At 38.5% G+C, this 18,173-nt stretch overlaps 1 protein-coding gene across 1 annotated transcript in view; it reads right to left on the reverse strand.

The window, feature by feature from the left end:
- The window catches only part of SHC3 (SHC adaptor protein 3), a 150,521-nt gene that overhangs the window by 8,916 nt on the left and 123,432 nt on the right, over positions 1 to 18,173 (reverse strand). Inside the window, exons 10-11 of the mRNA XM_001375787.4 lie at positions 17,407 to 17,586; positions 11,817 to 12,109 (exon numbers count right to left, since the gene is read on the reverse strand). Coding sequence (XP_001375824.2) covers positions 11,817 to 12,109; positions 17,407 to 17,586 — 473 coding nt within the window. The remainder of the gene's footprint in view (positions 1 to 11,816; positions 12,110 to 17,406; positions 17,587 to 18,173) is intronic.

The following is an 18,173-nucleotide window of genomic DNA, read 5'->3' on the forward strand; positions in this document are numbered from 1 at the left end:
CATATTACATGTTCTTTCCTTGCTCCAAATTTCTCCTTCCACTTTTGAATTTCTGAGTCTACATGAACTTTTTCTAGATGATAAGATTCAATAGTTGACAAATTTATTACATACACTGGAGCATTTCTGGCAGCAAATTTTGAAGTTTTATCAGCTCTATGATTTCCTTTAAAGACAGAATCTCTGCCATAAGTATGACTTCTATAATGGATCACTGCTAGCTGTTTAGGTTTTTGGATAGCATCAAACAAGTCAGTTACTATTTCTGCATGAGCAATTGGTTTTCCCAATGTAGTAATAAAACCTCATTGTTTCCAGATGTGTCCTGTAGCATGACAAATAGAAAATGCATAACAAGAGTCTGTATACATATTTGCACTTTTACCCTCAGCTAGAAGACATGCTTGCTTTAATGCGACCAACTCTGCCCCATGAGCACTAAGGTTACTAGTTAATGATCCATACCACAGTGTCTCAAATTCTGTGACCACTGCACCACCTGTACATCTAATTCCATTACACAAATATGGAGAAACATCAGTGAATAACACCAAGTCTGGATTTTCGGTAGGAGTGTCTTTTAAATCCATCCTAGGCTTATCCCCTAGGTGTACTACTTTTACACACTCAAATAATGGTTCAGTGTTCTTTGGCAAATCAGGAAGAAGTGTAGCTGGATTTAATACACTACAACTCCTCAATTTCATACTTAGATATTCAATGGTCTGAATATGCTTGAGTACAAAATTTCCTCATTAGTGCTTCTATTTGATGTAAACAATATACAGTCAATGGACATTCCAAAACTAAATCTGCTGACCTCTGGACTAACACAGGTACAGCTGTTACACCCTTAGAAAAGGAATTGTACCAGCAGTTATTGGATCAAGCTGACAATTATAATATCCAATTGGATGATAACTTTGTCCTAAAGTCTGTGTCAGTACACCAGAAGCAATACTTTTTGTTTCATTGACAAACAATTGAAATGGCTTTATATAGTCCAAGATACACAAAGCAGAGGCAGATAAAGTAGCTTCTTTAAGCTAACTTAAGGCTTGCAGATGTTTAGGTTTTAGTTTCAGAGGTTCTGGTTCTGTTTTCCTGGTTAAGTATGTTAGACATTTTGTTAATTCACTATACCTAGCTATCCATTGCCTATGGAAACCAGTTGTTCCAAGAACAGCTCTGAGTTGCTTTTTGGTCTTAGGAGCACTCAGTTTCTGGATGTTTGCTATTCTTTTCTGTGTGATATTTCTGGAACCCTCTGATAACACCAATTTAAGATATTGCATTCAAAGCAAAACCCACTTGGAGATTTTTGCCTTGGAGATTTTATGCCTATGTTTATATAATTCTATCAAAAGAATCTTGCTATCTCTGAGACACTCTTTAGCACTTGGGGATGCAAGGAGGATATCATCCACAAAATGCACTATTTTACTTTCCTTGAATGTTATGGTTTTTAGATCCCTATTTAAAATTTGTGAGAATTGGTTCAGCAAATTGGTGAATCCCTGGGGCAAATGAGTTCACATCTACTGGGTTTTCTCCCAGGTAAAAGCAAAGATCTTTTGAGAATTCTTGCAAATCAGTATCAAGAAAAACACTGAGCATAAATCTACCATGGTGAAATATCTTGCCTGACTTGGAATGGAAGAAATTATAGCACAAAAATATAGAAATTGGTACAATAGGATGTGACTTCACCACATGATCATTTACAGCTCTTAAATCCTGTATGAATCTGTATTTTGCCATTTTCATCTAGCTTTGGCTCTGTGATTGGAAGTATAGGTGTATTATATTCTGAGAATCAAGTTATTATGATCCCTTGTTGGATTAGAGATTCAATGATTGGTCTGATACCCTCAATTGCTTCTCTACTTAAGGGGTATTGATGTATACAAGGAACTTGTCCTCCCTTAGTTCTCACCCTTACAGGAGTAGCTGATTTCAATAGACCTACATCTGTGGAAGACTTTGACCATAAATCTTCAAGGATATCCTCAGATATAGGATAGACTGAATCCAAGTCATCCTCTTTACTGACTGAATATAAGAATAGCAACGGAAAAGCTTTCAGAGATTCTTCTGTTAGATATAATGATATATCTCCAGTATCAGTACATTGGATTGTTGCCCATAATTTACATAATAAATCCCTACCTAGAAGATTCATGGGACAATTGGGCATACAAAGAAATGCATGCTCCACAGTTAAAGGACCTAAAGTAATCATTTTAGCTTGTAATTTTGCTACTCTCTGGTTTTTCAGTCACTAGAAAAATAGTTAAATTTGATTAGGAAAGTCAGTTAAAGACTGGAAGATTCTATTTGCACTCAGAAAGTGGTACAGTCCACTAGGAGGGGGCCAGCAGAATTATGAGACTCTAGCTAGGCTGGGAGGGACATTTAATCATTAAATACCCTCTGCCACATGGTCTAGTTGGCCATATTGGATTTTTTTCTTCATTTTTTAACGAATTTTTTTTACCTTTTGTTAATAAGTTATTCATAGTGGATTATAACAACTCAAATTCACTTGGATATACTTTATTGTCTATGATTGTCAATATTTCTGGGGACTTGGTAATGGATTTTTTTGTCGTGTTATAAGAGTGTGTTTTGCATATCCCATATGTTGTCTTTGTACTTTTTCCTAATATATGTTATGTGGGTTTGGGTTATAAGTGGACGAAACCTTTTATGGAAATTACGATGCAAACTGTCCTGTCTCATATCCCTGTAATACATATCTGTCTTTGTGTTCTGTATAAGTATAGACTACTGTTCTTTCTTATTGGCAAATGGTTTAAAGCAATAATGATTTGGTAGACCAAGAATTCAGAGCTCAAACTAATTGTAATACATATGAAACAACAGCTGAACCAGATGGAACTATACATAAAGGAGAAAAAGTTTGTGAATACAGAATATGCCTGGAGAAAAAATAAATACTGGTATAAATGGAAATTTGAATAGGTTACAACAAGAAGAGGCTAAAGGGATGGTTACTCTATTTCCATTAAGAGATCTCCCTGTAGTCTCAAGGGATGAAATCTTCCAAGTCAAGACACACAAAGGATTCACCCCAGAGGACTTGGAATCCATAAAGAAAAGAACCCCAGCCTTTGTAGTTGAAACCAATCAGATAATTAAAGAGATGAAGAGGGCTACTGATTTATTTGACCCGGATTATAACAATTTTGTCCCCTTAATGAAAGAGCTATTAAAAAAAAAAAACAGGAATTTAAGAAGTTTAGAGATGAAATTAGACAGGATTCCTTGTTATCTTCATGACCAGAAGATTATTCAGACACTGACATGAATAGCAAAGTGCACTTTGAAACAATGAAGGAATGCAGATAATAGAGGTCATTATAGAGAAGGAATGCAATAATAGAGGTCATGGGTAGGCATATACAAAGACCAAATGCTTGGTCAAAATTTGAAGCGATAAAACAAAAACCCACTGAATCACCTACATTATTCCTGGACCAAATCACTGAAGCAGCTGAGATATATGTGAATATGGATGTCCTTAAAGAGGGAACAATATCACATATAAAGAGAATCTTTGTAAAAAATGCCATTCCCACAAAATTATTCTTTAAAAACAATTATCCCAATTGGGAGGAAATGGAGCTGGAAGACATTAGATGAAAGGCAACATACTTGACCACAGATAATGAATAAAAATATGAGGATAGAGACACTGTAGTGGAAGATCTTAAAATAAAACTTAAGGAAGCATAAATTAAAGCTAAAGAAAGTAGTGACATAAAAGAGGTTAAGGCAGTGGCTGCATTAAGATCAAAGAAGCCTAATAATAATTATTATAAGCCAAGGGACAGAAGATCAGGTCCCAAATGTTGTCTCCTCTGCAATAGGGTTGCATATTTTGTAAAAGAATGTCAGTATAGAGGTCAGGTTGCAAGGCAAATTAACAGGTATGGAGGATTGAATTGGAATAATAACTATAACAATAACAATAATGGCTGGAATAATAATTACTCCAGGAGAAATAATGGAAATGTGTGTCAAAATGCCTGTTGCCAAGGACCCATAGCACCAGATCTCAACACAATGCAGGACTGGGTTAAGTTTGGAGCAAAGCCTAAATATAGTCAGGTTGTTAAGGGTGATCAGAGCAAAGGGTGCATGTTCCTTATGAAGGTTTCCCCAATGTACTTCTGCTATTAAATCAAGGGATAATGAATTGAGTAAATGAAAATGAGTATAATGGTAATAAGATTAATGAAGATATAGATGAATTGATTGAATCAAAGGAAAATGCAATTAGTAGTAATAATTGTAAAATAAAATTAGAAAATTCTAATGAATATAAAATAAGGGAAAATAGTGAAGAATGTAAACTGGATAATGACAATGAGATTGCAAATGAGAACAATGATACCAAGGTGGAGAGTATAAGGACAAAGGATAGTAGTGAAAAAGCTGATGATGGAGTTAAAGATGCAAAATCCTGGGGATATCATGTAGTTCAAGCAGATGTAAACTTGGATGGACAGGAAATGACTGAGCTTTGTACTGATATTACTGTGCTAGCACCAGTATTAGAAACATTTCAACCTCTAAACAGTACAGAAGCATATATATCTGTCACTATAGGTGATCAGATTTATAATCTTTTATACTGGAGACAGTAAATCAGTTTTGCAAAGTCTTCCTAAGAATTGTAGAGTGGTTGGTACAGTTGAAATTCAAACACTTAAGAAACTGAGAAAGATTATAAAAGGATGAATGTTTACATTCTAATATAAGTGACAAATAAGCAATGGACATTCACAAATGTCATTAAGGATCAGAGTAAGTGAAGTAAGATAAAAGACCTGTGATTGGTTTTGTTATGTTTTAGTGATCTTAAACGATGAACCAAAAGGATGGGATGGGGGTGGAAGTGAGAAAGAATACACTAGCAAAGAAAAGGAAAAGAAGAATGTGTGGAACTTACTATCTCCCAAAGTCTGGTGCATAAATATCCTAACAACAAGGAAAAAGTGGGGGATAAAAGCCTTATGTGGGTCAAACCTCATTTATCTGAACCAGTCAAATGAAGGGAAACACACATACACTCACAAATTTGGTATATAGTCAACTAAATAGGGGAAGAGATGCGACCAAGAGAAGGAAGAGAGGGAACTAAGAAATATAAATTGTTCATAAGCAAAAGAAATTATGATCTTGTAGGATAAATCATGAAGAGAAGAGTAAGAACCTGTGGTTGATGTCTGAGAAAAAAGGGCAGGGAACAGAAGAAGAGTACATGAAAAAACACTCACCAGTGAATTGTGATTCAGTGGTTTTCAGTTATTTTGAACTCTTCATGACCCTGTTGGGGATTTTCTTGGCAAAGACACTAGAGCAGGGATGGCAAACCTTTTTGAGTGCCAGGCCTCAACCCAGACCAAGTGCTGTACCCACCCACCAGTGACTGTACCCCTCCCCACCACCAAGCCCCCCCCCTTGCCCCACACAGGGGAGGGAGAAAGCACTCTCACTGGGCTGCGGGGTAGAGGGCCTGGTGAAGTGAGGAATGTCCTCAGTGAGTATAGAGAGGGGGAGAAGGGTAGTCCAAGAACCATTTTGCCCGACTATATGCCAATAAAACCAACAATTTAAATGAAATGACTATTTTGAAAAGTACAAAATTCCCAAATTAACAGAATAAAGGAGAATTTAAATATCCTAATCACAAAAAAAAATAAATGAGAAATTCCAGTCTAATCATAACATTTAATAACGTATTATCAAAGAGGTTTCAAAAGATTATATATTATGACCAGGTTTGATGTAGAATAATAATATAGGGTTGTATCAATACTAGGAAAACTATAAAAAGAAAATAATTTATTAAAAGAAAAACAGCAAAATATGAGCATATCAATAAGCACTAAAAGGTTTATGATAAAACATCTATTTGTTAAAAAATATTAAAAAGCAAAGAATGAAAATGATCTTTCCTTAATATGGCAAGTAATATCTATTTAAAGGAACAGTATTTAATAAAGAAGATTTACCAGATATCTTTCTATCTCTTTAATATAGATGGGTGCTATGATTTTTATATCTCTAATGACATAACAAGATAATTTTTATTGTTTCTAGTAATAATATATTGTTTATTATTCTCCTTTTAGTTCATCATGCTTCCACTCTTGTTATGAACTCAATAGCCTCCCTCCTTTTGCTTCCATCTGTATCTCCGCTCCAGGACCAGCAATGTTTGCTGACCAGTAAAGGGAGTGGTGGGAGTCTAAGCTACGATGCCATCATCCCCAGTCTGTCAGCCATTGTTTCATTCTACACTTGGTGAGAAGTATGTCGAGCTCGCAAGAGCAATGGGAGGAAGAAGAACCTAGACTGGTATTACCATTCACACGGCTAATAGCTCTCTCTAACCTGTTGGGACACGACAGTTTTTCTAGCCTCTCTAAGCCTTCCGTGAAATGTTCAAATTGACTTTCTCTCTCTGAATCCTTCAGGCCCAGAAGCAAACACAACTTTGAAGATGAGAGAAGAGAGCATGAGAACAAGTTCTACTGGCACTAAGATGGGCACTTTGAAAATTAATAATAAGCGTCTCCTCTTGAGCCTTCGGAGTGCTGCGTGCTTTCCCCCATTTCCCCCTTATCCCTCGCACTCTTGCTAATTGCCTACCTCGTCCCCATCTTGATGTCAATTTTTTATTTAGATAATTTCATATATTTGTTTAGGAAAAAAATAGATGAAGTATTCTGAAGCCGGGTAAGTTTTGTTGCTCATCATTGGCTGCTACCATTCCTTAATTCAGCTATTGCTTCTGCAGTGCCGCTAAGCTCAAGGATAACTACATCCTTTCACTGTCCTCTGGTGGACAACACAATAACAGCAGCTGGCTTGGCTAAAATGTGGTGCTTTCAGAGAAACACTTATTGCTCAAAGACTTTAAGAAATTATTATAAATGGGCGGTTTTACGCCACTTGTCAAATAATGTGCAGTTTTTCAGTGTTCATTGACTGACATGTAGTCCCATTAAGTGACTTTTTTTAAGTAAAAATAAATAAATCAGTGGATTTCCATTTTTTATGTCAGGACCCCTTTTCAGTTGTTGAGGACTCCGCAAAGGCCTTTTGTTTATGTGGATTGTAGCTATCTCCTTTGTATTGTTTTAAAATTAAAATGTCCCAGTATTAGTATAAGAATACATCTAACCCTGTAGACCCTTAAAGGGATTTCTGTACCCCCGGCATCCTCTAGGAATGACTGTTATAGACAACATACTTAGAGGTAGAAAGTTCCTTAAAGTTCATCTAAACTAACTTCCTGATATCACAGCTGAAATAACTGAGGCACAAAAAGTCTTGAGCCTCAGTCACGAAGTGACTTGTCCAGGGTTACCAAAGTAGAAACCAAGAGTGAGTTGAACTCAAGTTCTTTAACGGGAAGTCTAGGATGCTTCTGGCTTACAGAGAAGAAAACTGAAGGTCAGGCCAGAGCCATTTCAGGGATCCCATGCCCCTTGGAGCCACCAGGGTCACGCGCTGCTTTGGCGCGGATGATTGAAGCGCGGGGATGCGAGGTGCCCGGGGGGAGGAGGTTGAAAAACATTCTGTTTGTTTCGCTTGACACTTCTGACATTTCCTTACGCTTCTGTCCTCACCGAGTTTGTATAGACGAGGGGGAGGCTGAGAAGCCCACCTTGAGGAATAATACAAACAAAACACTCCTCCTCCACAGCCCCGTATCCAAATGCCCGCATCCTGTGCCAGGTTTTCTTCTCTGAGCCTAACCTTCTCCATCGTCTCCAGTTCATTTTCTTCCTCCTTGGGGGCAGCTCAATGTACTGATTTCTAGGCAAAGCCGCAGCTAGCAGGGCTCCTCTGCTCACCCGTGGTTTCACTCTGCCTCTCCCAGCACTGGCAATAGGGCACGTGTTTCTGTTAGAGGAGACCTAGACTGAGCTCTCTGGTGCCACTCCATCCAAGGCAAGTCTTTACACTTTGTGAGCAAGACCAGAGTCACAGTACTGTGAACTTATCATCCCGCTCAGCAAACATGCCCAACACCTAATGGTGGATGACTACCACTAAGTGAGGAACGAGGACAAGGCAGAAAGGGCTCCTTTGGAACCTAGGAATGGGCTGTAGCGCGTATGCAACTAGCGATGGAACAAAAGAGAGTACGCTGAGTACACAAGAGAGGCGCAAAAGACTGCCTAAGGCAGGAAGAAGAAAGAGGATGTCCACCCGTGGCGGGAAGAGGAAGACTCACAGGAGAAAGAATATGCTGATAAGTAACTGGCGGAAGTGGAAGTGCAGGCATAGGAACGAACAATGGGGCAGAAAAAGGAAGATGGTGGTTTCCCTGTAAGCCATCCTCAACAGGCAAAATCTATAATATTGTATTCAGTTCTGGGAACCCAATTTGAGGAAGCATATTGACAGCTGATAAAGTCTAGGAGAGCATAAAGTGAAAGTCCTTGAGGTCATGTTGAGAACTGGATCAAAGAATTAGAGGTGGGGGGTGTTTGGTGTTTCACCTTGGGAAAGAATAGACGTAGGGAGACATGTGAGCCGTCTTCAAATAGTAGAAGTAATATACCAACAAAGAGGGTCTAGACTTGTTCTGCTTGACTCCAAAGAGCAGGACTTGCTTCATCTCCAGCAGCGTGCAGCAAAAGGAGATCCTCAAGATCTACTGAATCCACCAACCCTCTTAATAAGGTTATAAAGCAAAAAGGAAGGACGTGTTGTTTCCCCATCAAAAAAAAAATTATTCATTTTTAACACTTTTTTCTTTTTAACTCTTGAGTTCTACATTCTCCCCTTCCCTCCTATCTCTTTCCTACTCACTGTGAAGATGAACAAAACAACATCAATTATTCTTGTTAAGCATGCTAAACACATTTCAATATTAATCATGTCACAAAAAAAAGAACAAAGTTGAAAAATCACGCTTCAGTTTGCTCTCGGAGTCCATCAGTTCTTCCTCTGCAGGTGGGTAACACTTTTTCATCATGAGGCCTGTGGAATTGTCTTGAATCACACTATTGATCAGAGGAGCTAAGCCTTTCGACATTTGGCCATCATTATAACATTGCTGTTATTGTATACAATGATCTTTCCATTCATTTCATTTTGTTTGCATCAGTTCATGCAAATTGTCCTAGGTTCTGAAGCACCATGCTAGGCAGTCCTTATAACATCAAAATCATATACCACAACTTGTTCAGTCATTCCCAATTGATGGGAAATCTCTCAATTTATAATTTTTTGCCAACTCAAAAAAAAGTTACTATAAATATTTTTGCACAACATAAGTCTTTTTTTCTTTTATCTCTTAGGGGTATGTGATATTGCTAGGTCAAACAGAATACACAGTTTAGGCAGTTCTGAATTGCTTGGAACACATCACAATGCCACTAACAGTTTGTTAGTAAACCTATTTTTCTTTACCCTCTTCAGTGTTTGTCATTTCTGATAGGTGTGAGTTTTAAATTTGCATTTCTCTAATCAAGAGTGATTTAGAGCATTTTTCATTTAACTATAGATAGAGTTGGTTCCTTCTTCTGAAAGGATGCTTGTTCATATGCTTTGACCACTTGTCAATTGAGGAATGGCTCTTATTTTTATGGATTTGATGCAGTGTGCTAAATATCTGAGTAATGATATCTTAATTAGAGAAAATTGATGTAAATTTTTTATATTATTTCATTATCTATAATATCTTTCAGCAAGATATAGTTTCCTGATTACCTCTTTTAATTAGTTCTATTTTTGCTTTTAGTTGTCTAAAACAATGAAAACCACCCCTGCCTTTTTTACTTATGCTGAAGTAAAATGACTGCTTGAACCCATTATTTTTAATTGTGTCTTTCTCAAAATGTCTCTTGTAAACAACATACTGTTGCATTCTTGTTTCTAACTCATTCTATCTCTTCCATTTTATGGGTGAGTTCATCCTATTCACATTTATAGTTACTAATTATAATTATTTTAATTATAAGTAACTGTATATTTTTCCATCAAATTTTCTTTGGTTTATCCTATCTCTCTGTTTTTATTGTCCCTCCTCAAAATCTGCTTTTCTTCTGACCACTGCCTCCTTTAATACTCCCTCACTTTTTTTCATCCCTCTAGCCTATATTTCTTAACCCTTTCCCTTCCTATTTCCTTATTTTGTAAGAGATTTCTATACCTAGTTGAATGTATATATATATATAGATACATGTTTTTCCCTTTTTGAATTAATCCTAATAAAAGAGAATTCCAAACATTGCCCACCTGATCATTTCCTCCTCCACTATAAAAGTTCTTCCTTGTGCACTTCTTGTACATAAGGAAAATTTTTCTCTTCTTTCTCTCCCTTCTCTCTTTTCCCAGTGTATACCTCTTTCTCACCCCTTAACTTTTTTTTCATGGGGGAAAGAAGGTTATCTCAACATAATTGACTCACAATGATGCCCTCTGTCTATGCAGACTTCTTCCAAATGCCTTAATAATGATAAAGTTCTTAGGAGTTACATGTATCATTTTTCTGTATATAAATTTAAGCAATTTAACTTTATTGAGTCCCTTATTTATTTTTATGATTCTCTTAAGTCATGTGTTCATCAAATTTTCTATTCAACTCTGGTCTTTTTATCAGGAATGCCTAAAGCTCTCTATTTCGCTAAATATCCATTTCCCTCCTGAATAATTATACTCAGTTTTGAGGGTTATGGTATTCTTGGTTGTAATCCTGTTTCAGAAAGGTATATTAACTAATTTCCGGTAGAAAAGCAGTAAGGTCAGGCAACTGGAGTTAAGTGACTTGCCAAGGTTCACATAGCTTGAAAGAATCTGAGTCCAGATTTGAACTCAGGACTTCCTGTGTCAAGGCCTAGCTTTAATCTACCGAGCCACCTAGCTGCCCCCAAATTAAACTGTTTACATTCTCAAAAATATGTAACTCTTAAGAGTTTTAGCATTATTGGTACTGTTAGAAAGAATTTTTAAAAATAGCAGACATGGATATGTCTATTATGGTGGATTGATTTTTTTTAAATAGAAGATTGAAAAGTAGAATGCTCTTGAAGAAAGGGAACAGAAGAGAAATAATGGAGAAAATTATCTCATAAAAATGAATATATTCAGGACGAGTTTTTACAATAAACAAAAGAATGTCGTGAGGGGTGTAATGCTTGAACCTCACCCTTGTGTGAATTGCTTCAAATAGGGAAGAATATATATATTCCTAGAATTATATATACATACATATGTGTTCTTAACTGGATATGTAAATCTATCTCACTCAACAGGGAAGCATAGTTTCCATTAGTAATAACACTCTGACGGGTTTCTCTGCATTCAGCTCGGCTAGTTCTCATGAGCCAGACATCGACTGTCACTTGACATCTAGTCAAAGCCATTTCAGCTTCGTCATACCCAGTCAGCGTCTGCTGAGAGCTCGAGCTTAGCTCTGAAGAGCCTGGGATGACCTCCAAACGATAACGAGGAGCAGAGCAATAACAATGGCTGTTCCTAAAGGAGCCCAAGGCAGAGGACGAATAGAAATGGCTATTCCTCGGTGAGCTACTTCACAAGTTTGGCATGAGGGTCCTCAGGACATGTTAAGTGCTAGAGGCGCATTGTGACATTCCGAGGAAGCCACAGTTTGGGGGTAAAATAATCCACGGAAACCTGCGGCGAGATAAAGAGCCTTTTCAGCAAAGAGTGGAAATAGTCTTCGTTAGGTTGTATAATTATCCTGATGGGACTCAAAAACTGTCCAGGACTGCTAACACTTTGCTTGTTCATCAGATACTTACAATTCCTTCTGGGTCCACCAAAAGAAGGTGCTTGACTTGACCGTAATGCATGCCTGTCAGGACATAGGATCCAGGGTTGGTGGTGCTCTTCCTGACAAGGAAGTCCCCGTCTTTTGTAAGCAGCTGCTCTGCTTCTTTTCTGCTCATTTCTCCTTGATACCAAAGCTCTGAATTCAATTCTTCCATCTCTTTCCAATCAACTGCTCTAGATATAATTGGACTGGTGTTTTCCACTGACGCAGCCTTAGTCAACAAAGGGCCCATGCTTTGGTTAAGAGCATCTTCAAAAGGTTCTGGCAACAAAAGTAGATTCAAGTAATAAATCAGTCAACAGGAAATGAAGTGACAAGATCTCATGCATTCCATTAATTAAAAAGAATAGAGTTGTAATAAAATGCCTACTTTTCATTGACTAGAGATAGATCGAGTCATTAATGCAATAAGATATGATTAAAAACAATGTGGGTATTAGAATATTGGAAGGCTGGTGTTCAAATACTCTAGCTTACACATAACCTCTGTAACCCCAGGCGAATCACGCCACCTTTAACCAGTAGTCTCCAAAATGCTCAGAGGGAAGGTTGGGCTTGATGGTCCCTGGTCTCTGCCAGCTCTAAATCTATGGCCCTAAAATCAGCCAATTCTTTGAGAAGCAACATTGTAGAGAAAGACTTATTAGGCCAATGACCACTTGTCCAGACTGAGGAGCCATCTGCTGTCAAAGAGCCCGGGGATTCCTTTAGGTCATTTAGTCGCTAGAGCAACTTCATTTTTAATACTAATTTTTATTATTATTTATTATTTATTAATTTTATTATGCGGTTATCAACTCTCTTGGAAAGAGAAACTATTCGTTTTAAGCGATGTGTTATCCAACTCAATTCATCGAAAACCATGTTGTTTCCTGACGGAATTCAAGTCCATATTTTCATTTCAATCTATTTTCACCGAATTGCCTTCCAAGGGAATGCTAAAAAGACTGCCCGTGTACCAAGCCAATCAATGAAAGTGAGAATCATGCCAGTGAGGGCTACAGCAATGATGATGGCAAGGATGATTGTGACTATGGCTACACATATAGCAACATATATATATATATATATATATATATATGTATATATATATATATATATATATATTTGCTTTTAAGTGAATAGGGGAAAGATTAAATACGGATTAAGCATGGGCCAGCTTCGATGCTATGGGCCAGGGATATAAATACAACAACAAAAGAGAGAGTCTACTTAATGACGGTGCTTACCTATTCATAGGGGGAGGCAATGGTGGCCAGGGAAGGTAAAGTCACTTTGTTAGCGAGCAGAGCTACAGGGTAATATGAATTCATTTTGTAAACCTTTACCTTTGTGCCTTTTGAATGTCTCTAAACCCTGGGAGACGACATCTCCCAGGACTCTCTGCCCCTCAGACACCTCCCACTTCCTTTGTGGGAGGTGTGTCTGAGAAGGTATAAAAGACGAGGGAAGTGCAGGTTTTCAAGCCTTTTCCAGAAGAAAGCTCTTTCTCCATAAAGAGCCTTTTGCCCCTGCATTGCAGCTGGAGATCTAATTTTCTCTAGCTTTCCCAAACTTTTATTTTCCTAGCCCAAATAAACCTATCTAACTATCCCTAGACAATTTAATTCCAAAGTATAGTTATAGTTAAAAAGAAGAAACCTGGTCAGGCAAGAAAGGTTAGGCAACTGTAGTTAAGTGACTTGCCCAGGGTCACACAACTAGAAAGTGTCTGGGGTCACATTTGAACCCAGGACCTCCCATCTCCAAGGCTGGCACTCTATCCACTAAGACACCTAGATGCCCCAATTCTTGATATAAAATCCTGAAAGTATTCATGGTGTGATAGAAATGTAAGATTATTAAGACCAATACCACAACTAATATCCAATTTATTGATGCTGGGAGTGGGCAGAGTTAAAGAAGAAGAACTTATTCTCCTCACTTGGTGGCACTTGATTACTCATTGTCAAGTTCTCCAGAAAACTGGCAAAGGAAAAGAGAAGAGCTAGAACTGAGATCAGTCAAGTCTTGGACTTCTACAATAAACCGTTAAAAAACCGTTTGTGAGCTGCTGTGGTGAAGATAAATGGAGCTAGTTAAAATGTTAGAATGGAAGTTCAGAGATGAAATAAATGTCTTTTAGCTGCCTTTGCCCATATCCCTCTGAGTGAGTGACCTTTGACTTTATGCTCTGCTCACTCAGCAACAGTGGCCCTTCCTTTTATGACCTCATTAGTATTAAGACGTGAATGAACGTGAGCGAAGAAGAGAGCAGCCGAGGCTGGATCTCTTTGTTGAGTCCTCCTACTTGATTGCATTTTCCTCCTTTCTACTTCTGGGCCAGGAAGGCAGTCAAGATTAACGAGGCATTATTGTAAAGAGAAAGTGGTATCCCTCCTCTAAGCCTTTTCCATGAGAGGCGCTGAGCTTATCTGAAATTTCCAAAACTTATTCCCTTAGCAAAAAAAAATTGTAGCTGATAATTAATGGGTTGGGATGAAATTCGGCCTACAGTTGTGTGGTGTGAATTTCCTCTTGGTCTATTTTCCTCCCATGCAATTCACCAGCTCAGTTCACCAAGAGAGGAAATTCACCCAGTGAAACATACTCCACTAGCAGCTGACAGGCAGACGTCCTTCCCAATGCAGAGACAGAGAAAAAATGGCTGCTTGTTGTGGTGAAACTGATCATACACAGGAAAAAGGATGATGGTTAAAGGAAATAGACACAATTTGTTACAGGAGAAGGAGGAGCCGAGCCATTGCCAGGATCATCAGTTACACACACAATGTATGAAGACACAATAAAGAAGGGAAATCTATATCCGTGGGCTGTTGAAGCCTTTTATAGCAATTAAGCCTTCTTGTAACAATTAGAAGAAGAAATAAGACACTGAAAGAAAACAACTGCTTTAAGCTGTTGCTACCATTCAAGCTGAGGTCATGTATAACAGAAAGAGCAAATGCAGAACAAAATGGAGTTACTTATGTCCATTCTTAATGGCTCCTCTTAAGAATTCACTTTCCTTTTAAAATTTCCTTCTAACAGTTTCCTTGGTAGAGGAATTCCCAGTGTGAAAGCTGCCTTTACTGATATGTGTCAGCAGATCCTAAATGCATTCACCTAATTGTAATTGGAAATTATTCAAACATGACAGTTTTCATATGGTAGTAAGAAATTGGAATGGGAGTCTATTACTAATTAGGGCAATTGTTTAACTTCTCTGGGCTTCAAATCTTTTTTTTTTTAAATATATTTTATTTGATCATTTCCAAGCATTATTCGTTAAAGACATAGATCATTTTCTTTTCCTCCCCCCCCCACCCCCCATAGCCGACTCGTAAGTCCACTGGGCATTAGATGTTTTCTTGATTTGAACCCATTGCTTTGTTGATAGTATTTGCATTAGAGTGTTCATTTAGAGTCTATCCTCTGTCATGTCCCCTCAACCTCTGTATTCAGGCAGTTGCTTTTTCTCGGTGTTTCCACTCCCATAGTTTATTCTTTGCTTATGAATGGTGTTTTTTTCTCCTGGATCCCTGCAAGTTGTTCAGGGACATTACATCGCCACTAATGGAGAAGTCCATTACGTTCGATTATACCACAGTGTATCAGTCTCTGTGTACAATGTTCTCCTGGTTCTGCTCCTCTCGCTCTGCATCACTTCCTGGAGGTTGTTCCAGTCTCCATGGAACTTCTCCACTTTATTATTCCTTTTAGCACAATAGTATTCCATCACCAACATATACCACAGTTTGCTCAGCCATTCCCCAATTGATGGGCATCCCCTCGTTTTCCAGTTTTGGGCCACCACAAAGAGTGCAGCTATGAATATTTTTGTACAAGTCTTTGTGTCCATTATCTCTTTGGGGTACAGACCCAGCAGTGCTATGGCTGGATCAAAGGGTAGATATTCTTTTGTCGCCCTTTGGGCATAGTTCCAAATTGCTCTCCAGAATGGTTGGATCAATTCACAACTCCACCAGCAATGAATTAATGTCCCTACTTTGCCACATCCCCTCCAGCATTCATTACTTTCCTTTGCTGTAATGTTAGCCAATCTGCTAGGTGTGAGGTGATACCTCAGAGTTGTTTTGATTTGCATCTCTCTGATTATAAGAGATGTAGAGCACTTCTTCATGTGCTTGTTAATAGTTTTGATTTCTTTATCTGAGAACTGCCTATCCATTTCCCTTGCCCATTTATCAATTGGAGAATGGCTTGATTTTTTGTACAATTGATTTAGCTCATTATAAAGATGAGTAATTAAACCTTTGTCAGAGGTTTCTATGAAGATTTTTTCCCAATTTGTTGTTTCCCTTCTGATTTTAGTTATATTGGTTTTGTTTGTACAAAAGCTTTTTAGTTTGATGTAGTCAAAATTATTTATTTTACATTTTGTGATTCTTTCTATATCTTGCTTGGTTTTAAAGCCTTTCCCCTCCCAAAGGTCTGACATGTATACTATTCTGTGTTTACCCAATTTACTTATGGTTTCCTTCTTTATGTTTAAGTCCCTCACCCAGTTTGAATTTATCTTGGTGTAGGGTGTGAGCTGTTGATCTATTCCTAGTCTCTCCCACACTGTCTTCCAATTTTCCCAGCAGTTTTTATCGAATAGTGGATTTTTGTCCCAAAAGCTGGGATCTTTGGGTTTATCGTATATTGTCTTGCTGAGGTTGCTTTCCCCCAGTCTATTCCACTGATCTTCCTTTCTGTTTCTTAGCCAGTACCAAATTGTTTTGATGATCTGGGCTTCAAATCTTATTTAACTTTTTCATCTATAAAATGAATAACTCCAAAGTCCCTAAAGATTATGATTTCTGATTTCCAAGATTCCAACCATCTTTAAAATGATCTGGGTAGATGGAGAAGAGTCCTGAGCAATATTTTCAAGTTGAGAAGGTGATCATTCCCATGAAGATCCCATCTGATTTGGGGGAATAGACTGAGAAAGTGGGATTTGGTGTCCATTTGAGAGAGATTTAACCCAAAGACATGGCATGGAATTTAGGGGTCCTCCTTTGGGACCATAGAATACCGTTTCCCCATTTTACTCTGAAGGAACCTGGGGAACGTTCGGTAACTTGCCTAACGTCACAAAGATAAAAAGTAGCAAATATATGGTTCAAACCCGAGTCTGCTCCAGCGTTCATGCCTGCCTACCTCAGGCTGCTTCAATGAAGCAAGCATTTAGCGTGTCCTTTATGTAACATGCTCTGTCTTCAGAGGGGTGCACATTGCTGCTCCTACAGCTCTCACTTCCCTTTTCTCCCTATGATCAACCCTCAGGCAACTCTAGCAACCCCACCAGACTGCAGAGCAAGCTGTGGTTTGTAGAGCAATGAGAAGAAGCATTTCTTAAAAAGCCAGTTGCAAGAAATCCGACACCCCAATCCGTACTGACTGCAGAGAGGGGCCACCTTACAGCAGAAGTTTGATGATGACTTCCCAGCGACTCCGCTCATAACTTGAAAGGAATCAATTATCACCATTGATCAAAACCCTATTAGCACAGAATGAATCCAGTGTAACAGCTTACGTTAAAGCATCCCTAAAACTGAGCAGGAACTTACTCATGTCGAATAAATCCTTTCTTGGACTGCTGTCTCTGGCAGTGGCCGTTGTTTCACCGAACACGTTGTCAGCCTGCAAAGATTGTGCATTTGCACAGGGCGCATTCACATAGATAGGAGCCTCTTCTGGAGGAGCGACGCGGGATCTTCCTTCTGGCCAATTATAACTATCCAAAGAACCTGTAAAAAGCAAGAGAAACTTTGGTCATTGTTTGAGTTATGAAAATGAAGGGGTTTCGTGTGGGTCACACAGAAGTTAATGAAGAAATGATGCTGAGTTCTTCATCCCCACAACAAGAGGAAGGCTTTCGGGTCTTACTTTTCCCTGGAGAGTAGAATGTGGATCCCAACTAGGGGCATTCCCCTCGGGTCTCTCTAAGGAACTCGCTGGAATGACGTCACTCCCTCGGCTCCCTGAGCATTTCTGGAGAAGTACGTTCTCGCCTGCCTAATCAAAGCTTCTTTCCATTTCTCCTCCAATCAAATTTCCTCTTTAAAAGCCTTCAAATCCATAACAAATATGTAGGTGCGAAATATTTTTTTACTAAAAACTCCACACATGTGCCCATAATTTCCCTTCCTCATTCTACCAACAGCCCTGCAGCAGAGTGTACAAAAGCTGATAGGTGATACATGTTTCTGAGAGAGCTCGTAGTGGAGGTGGCAAGGCGCTCGGTATCACATGCCAAACTGGCAATCCATCGCCGTCACAGCGTAACTTACAGCACAGAATTCTTGTGAAAGTTAGAGGTCATGGAAGCATTCAC

This window comes from Monodelphis domestica, chromosome 7 (genome assembly GCF_027887165.1).
Source record: "Monodelphis domestica isolate mMonDom1 chromosome 7, mMonDom1.pri, whole genome shotgun sequence".
Lineage (NCBI taxonomy): Eukaryota > Metazoa > Chordata > Mammalia > Didelphimorphia > Didelphidae > Monodelphis > Monodelphis domestica.